Source organism: Mandrillus leucophaeus, unplaced genomic scaffold, assembly GCF_000951045.1.
Source record: "Mandrillus leucophaeus isolate KB7577 unplaced genomic scaffold, Mleu.le_1.0 Scaffold990, whole genome shotgun sequence".
NCBI lineage: Eukaryota > Metazoa > Chordata > Mammalia > Primates > Cercopithecidae > Mandrillus > Mandrillus leucophaeus.
The window spans coordinates 73,396-78,946 of NW_012110808.1; the positions used below are offsets into that span (position 1 = coordinate 73,396).

The following is a 5,551-nucleotide window of genomic DNA, read 5'->3' on the forward strand; positions in this document are numbered from 1 at the left end:
CTCAATGACGGGGGTGATCGAGAGGGATATTTGGGCACAGACACATGAGGGAAGGACAATGTCAAGACAAGACATAACACACAGGGAAAATGGCCACTTGGAGACGAGACCGCAGCAATGTGGCCACAAGCCATGGACACACGAAGTCCCCAGAAACCAGTAGAGGCAGGAAGGCTCCTCCCCTCGAGACTCCGGAGGGAGCACTGCCCTGTAGACACCTTCACCTCAGGCTTCTACCTCCAGCACTGTGAGAGGGCAGAGTTCCCTTTTGTTTTTCTTTGACATAGGGTCTTCCTCCGTACCTGGGCTGAAGTGCAGCGGCACAGTCTCAGCTCACTGCAGCCTCAGTCTCCCAGACTCAAGTGATCCTCCCACCTCAGCCTCCCAAGTAGCTGGGACTACAGGCACACACCACACCCTGCTAATTTTTTTTTGTGTGTGTGACAGAGTTTTGCTCTTGTTGCCCAGGCTGGAGTGCAATGGTGTGATCTCAGCTCACTGCAGCCTCCACCTCCTGGGTTCAAGCGATTCTCCTGCCTCAGCCTCCTGAGCAGCTGGCATTACACGCTCACGCCACCACGCCCGGTTAATTTTGCATTTTTAGTAGAGAAGGAGTTTCTCCATGTTGGTCGGGGTGCTCTTGAACTCCTGACCTCGTGATCCACCCGCCTCGGTGTCCCCGAAGTGCTGGGATTACAGGTGTGAGCCACTGCACCCGGCCAACCCTGCTAATTTCTCTCATGTTTTGTAGAGACAGGGTCTTGCTATGTTACCCTGGCTGGTTTCAAACTCCTGGGCTCAAGCGATCCTCCTGCCTTGGCCTCCCAAGGTGCTGGGATCACAGGCGTGAGCGACTCGCTGGCCTTCTGTTGTTTCAAGCCCCCTGTGTGATACCCTCCATTACAGGGGCCCCAAGGCACTCATACGAGCCACTCACCCAAGGTCACACGGCAGGCGTGTGGCAGAAACGGGATTTGAACCCAGGCATCTGAGGGCGGAGGAGCTAGGGAGGCACCTGCAGCCCTTGGTGGCCAGGACCTACTGAGCGCCCGGCCCAGTCCCGAAGAAAAACTCGCACACCCCGAGGCCAGAGCACCAGAAATTTATTAAATTGCCCGCTTTCCCCCAAAACACAATTACCCACACGCAGCGAGGGGGTAGGAGGCCTCCCCAGGCTGGCTCCTGCAGCCTGGGCCAGGAGGACCAGCATGGGGACACAGGAGCTATCAGGCAGGTGCCAGGCTGTGGGACGGGGGACACGGGACGGGGGGACAGACAAAGTAGTGCAAGGGCAGAGGCTTCTGGCTGGAAGTCCTGGACCCCCAGTATGAAGGAGGGGAGGAAAGGAGGGGGGCTCGTATAAAGCAGGCAACCCTGAGCCCTGACACAGGCGGTGTGGGGGAGGGCACCCAGAATGACGAGGATAAAGCCAGCTCTTAGGACTGCAGCTTCTGTCCTGGGTCTCAGGGCATACGTGCGCGCGCGCACACACACACGACACAAGATGCATCTGGCATGAGGGGCAGGGTCCCAGAGACCCCACCCTCATTCAAGCTAAAAACTGGGAGGGGCTGAGCAGGGGCTTGGACCAAGACCCATGCTTTACCAGTGGGGACGAGTTTTTTTGGTTTTTCTCTCCAAAAGGGAAATTTAAAAATCTACAACAAATCACACCAAATTCATTAAAAGTGATAAAAACCCAGCCTCGCCCTCCTCACTTGAGCTTCAGACTGGGCCAGAAAAGCTAAACGATGAAGAAACAGAACAAGCCCAGATCAGGTCTCTCCACCCAAATACAAGTCCCAGAGCGGGAAGCTTGGAGCTGGGATGGCATGGGCAGCCCCAGCCGCCAGCGTCTGTTGACTGCCAAGAGCTGCATGAGGAGGGGGCAGAGGGAGAGAGACCACCCCAAGCGAAAAAGGTTTCCAAGGACCAATTCTAAAAATATGAAAGATATTTCAGCCGAAGGTATCGGAGGGCTTGGTGGCTGGGCGAGGCAGCGGCGGGGTCTCCGTGGGGCCACCATCAGCTGTGCTGCTCCAGGTAGGCGGACAGGAGCAGCCCTGGAGGCAGGAAATCCAGGTGCCGATTACTGACCTTCATCTGCCGCTTCCCCTCCAGGTCGGCGCCTGCAGAAGAAACCGATGGGACAAGAATGGGAGGAATTCGGGAGCCGAGGCAGGTAGAGGTGCCTCGGACCGGGACCCGGACTGCCCTCCACCCTCATTTCTTCCCCGGGAGGTCACCGCCAGCTGGTGTGTGCTGGTCACTGCGGCCTGGCTGGCCCCAAGCCCCCGGGTCCTGGAGCCTGACTCACAAGAACACCTAAGCCTCCCTACAGGAGCGCTCTCATCGGGCCCATCCCACTCTCCACTGTCACTCATTCCACTGTGGGGATGAGGACCCTGAAAAACACCGGGCCTGAGGCCATATGGCCACTCACACGCCTGCCTGGCGGAGTGTGCAGCCTCCCCGCAGGCTCCCTGCCCTGCAGAGGTGGCTTTGAGGCACCCAGGCCCTGAGTGGTCCAGCTCCCACCAGCCTCCCCTTCCCCATCTCCCCCTCACTGAAAAAAATGAATGACCTGGCCAGGCGCAGTGGCTCACGCCTGTAATCCCAGCACTGTGGGAGGCCAAGGCAGGTGGATCATCTGAGGTCAGAAGTTCGAGATCAGCCTGACTAACATGGTGAAACCCCGTCTCTAGGGCCGGGCACGGTGGCTCAAGCCTGTAATCCCAGCACTTTGGGAGGCCGAGGAGGGCGGATCACGAGGTCAGGAGAGAGACCATCCTGGCTAACACGGTGAAACCCCATCTCTACTAAAAATACGAAAAACTAGCCGGGCGTGGTGGCAGGCGCCTGTAGTCCCAGCTACTCGGGAGGCTGAGGCAGGAAAATGGCGTGAACCCGAGAAGCAGATCTTGCAATGAGCCGAGATTGCGCCACTGCACTCCAGCCTGGGCAACAGAGCAAGACTCTGTTAAAAAAAAAAAAAAAAAAAAAAAGAAACCCTGTCTTGACTAAAAATACAAAATTGTCCGGGCACGGTGGCTCAAGCCTGTAATCCCAGCACTTTGGGAGGCCGAGACGGGCAGATCACAAGGTCAGGAGATCGAGACCATCCTGGCTAACACGGTGAAACCCCGTCTCTACTTAAAAAATACAAAAACTAGCAGGGCGTGGTGGCGGACGCCTGTAGTCCCAGCTACTCAGGAGGCTGAGGCAGAAGAATGGTGTGAACCCGGGAGGCGGAGCTTGCAGTGAGCTGAGATCCGGCCACTGCACTCCAGCCTGGGGGACAGACCAAGACTCCGTCTCAAAAAAAAAAAAAAAAAAAAAAAAAATACAAAATTAGCCGGGCGTGGTGGTGTGCACCTGTGATCCCAGCTACTCAGGAGGCTGAGGCAGGAGAACGCATGAAACCCAGAGGCAGAGGTTGCAGTGGGCAAAGATCACGCCACTGCACTCCAGCCTGGGTAACAGAGTGAGACTCTGTCTCAAAAAAAAAACAAAAAAACCAACCAACACAAACAACAAAAACAAGCCATGTCCCATGTGAGCTCTGTGCCTCAGCAGTCCCCTTTGCCTGGGACCCCCATCCTCTACTCCCCATCTTGCTGGGACCCCTCCTCTTCTGCGTCAGGACCACAGCTCCACACCCACCAAGCTCCAAGCCCCGCACCCCCAGCCAAGGCCCGATGTTCTGAACAGAGGCAGGCATGGGGGCTGCATCTCCCACAGAGGGAACAGGGGGAGGCATCGTCAGGTTGCCATGGAAACCGTCACCTCAGCAACTCCAGGCGGGTGGCAGAGACAGGTGTGAGAGGCTCAGGACCAGATGGGGTGCCTGGGGCCAGCAGGCGCCTGCACAGACCCTCACTAGGGGGGTGAGTTCTGAGACCGTGCCTCATTGGAAAAGTGGAACCCAGGGGCCAGTAGGGGATGTCGCCTGAGGTCCCATGTGCGGTATGGGGGAGGCCCCAGGACTAAATGCAAACCTTCCAGACACTGTGCCCTCCCATCTTATCTCTGGCTCTGCGAGGTCCCTCAAAGCCAGGCTTCATCAACCCCACCCCAGGCCCCGAAGATGTAGATGGAGGGGTGTCTGCGTCCAGCAGCCTGGTCGTGTCTGCAGTCCCCTGCGTGGGGCCAGATACGCAGGAAGCTTCTGGTGAATTCAAGGCAGGGTCCCACTGCCACCCTTGAGTTCGCAGCGTCCCCACTCCAGCCCCCTTCCCCACCTCCCCACCAAGCCCCACTCTGAGGAACCAGGACCCTGGGACCCTGGCCACCTTCCCAGGTTGAGCTGCTGGCCAACTTGGGGTCTTGGGGGCCACTGGCGCTTACTGGCCGAGATGAGGTCCATGTACTGGCAGACGGCGTGCAGCAGGAGCCTCTCAAAGCTGTGGGAAACGGGCAGTGAGCACCGTGCAGGGGCCGCAGCATGGGGTGTCCGCCCACCTGGCCGCAGCCTGGGAGGGTCTGCCCACCTGGCCACGCCCCCTTACCTGTTGTCCAGCATGGCTGTGTACACGGCCTGGGGGGACACGGAGAAGAACCGAAGCAGCCGCTCCTCCCAGGTCTCCAGTGTTTCCTGGGGAGGGTGGCCCAGTGGTTAGGGCACTGTGGGGCCTTCGGGTGGGGGCCAGGGAGGTCCAGGCCCCCCAGGAGCCCACAGCACTGGGCTCGAACATGACCTCTGATCCACCATGTGAGGCTGCTTAACTGTCTCTGAGGCCACCATGCCACCTCCTGCCTGTGCCTTCCGCGGAGGGAACTCCTACACGCTCCGCAGTGCCCGCCTTCGTTGCCCCCGCCCTCCTATCTAGTGCCCTGGTCCGGTTGCCTGTATCCTCCCCTGTTTCCCCTGACACGACCTGCACCGGGTGAGAACCTGTGCCTGGGAAACGGGCCTTCAAAAAAGACCACGAGGGTAGAAAGGCGAGGCCCGGCACTCCGGCACTCACCATGGGGATGCGGCTGCGCTTGAGGACGGCTCGCAGACGCCGGCTGATGCGCTGGAAGCACTCACGGGGCGTATAGGCGGGATCCTCTGCAGTAGTAGGGGAACGGGGCAGTCTTGGGGCGCTCGTTCTGGCCCTGCCCACCTGCCAGACCACGCCCACCCGAGGAAGACCACGCTGATCTGTTCCTTGGCCTCTCCTGTCCACCAAACCACACCTTCACCGATACTGTGGCCCCACGCAGACAGCCAGCAGGCCCTACCCACACGAGGCCCTGACCCCAACCCATCCAGCTCGCCCCACCCTCACCCGTATGTTTGCCCCAGCTGTACGTGAGGCCCCACCCACTCCAGGCCCACACAAGCCAGCCAGCCCCACTCCCATCCATCTCCAGGCCCCACCCCTACCCACTGCCATCCAGATCCTGCCCCCGCATCCTGGCCACACCCACCCCATGTGCCACCCTATCCATATCCTACCCCCGCCATCCTGGCCCCTCGCGCCCCATTGCCCTGTTCCTATCCATACTCTGGCCCCACCCACACACTAGGTCCAACCCACCCCAGGCCCCGCCCACACCCCATCTG

General features: G+C 59.5%; 1 protein-coding gene across 1 annotated transcript in view; it reads right to left on the reverse strand.

Moving 5' to 3' along the window:
* Window positions 1-1,086: 1,086 nt before the first annotated feature.
* Window positions 1,087-5,551, reverse strand: part of R3HDM4 (R3H domain containing 4) — a 6,439-nt gene continuing 1,974 nt past the window's right edge. Inside the window, exons 4-7 of the mRNA XM_011971211.1 lie at window positions 4,968-5,053; window positions 4,509-4,594; window positions 4,348-4,403; window positions 1,087-2,129 (exon numbers count right to left, since the gene is read on the reverse strand). Of these exons, the coding sequence (XP_011826601.1) occupies window positions 2,026-2,129; window positions 4,348-4,403; window positions 4,509-4,594; window positions 4,968-5,053 (332 nt within the window). The 3' untranslated portion in view covers window positions 1,087-2,025. The remainder of the gene's footprint in view (window positions 2,130-4,347; window positions 4,404-4,508; window positions 4,595-4,967; window positions 5,054-5,551) is intronic.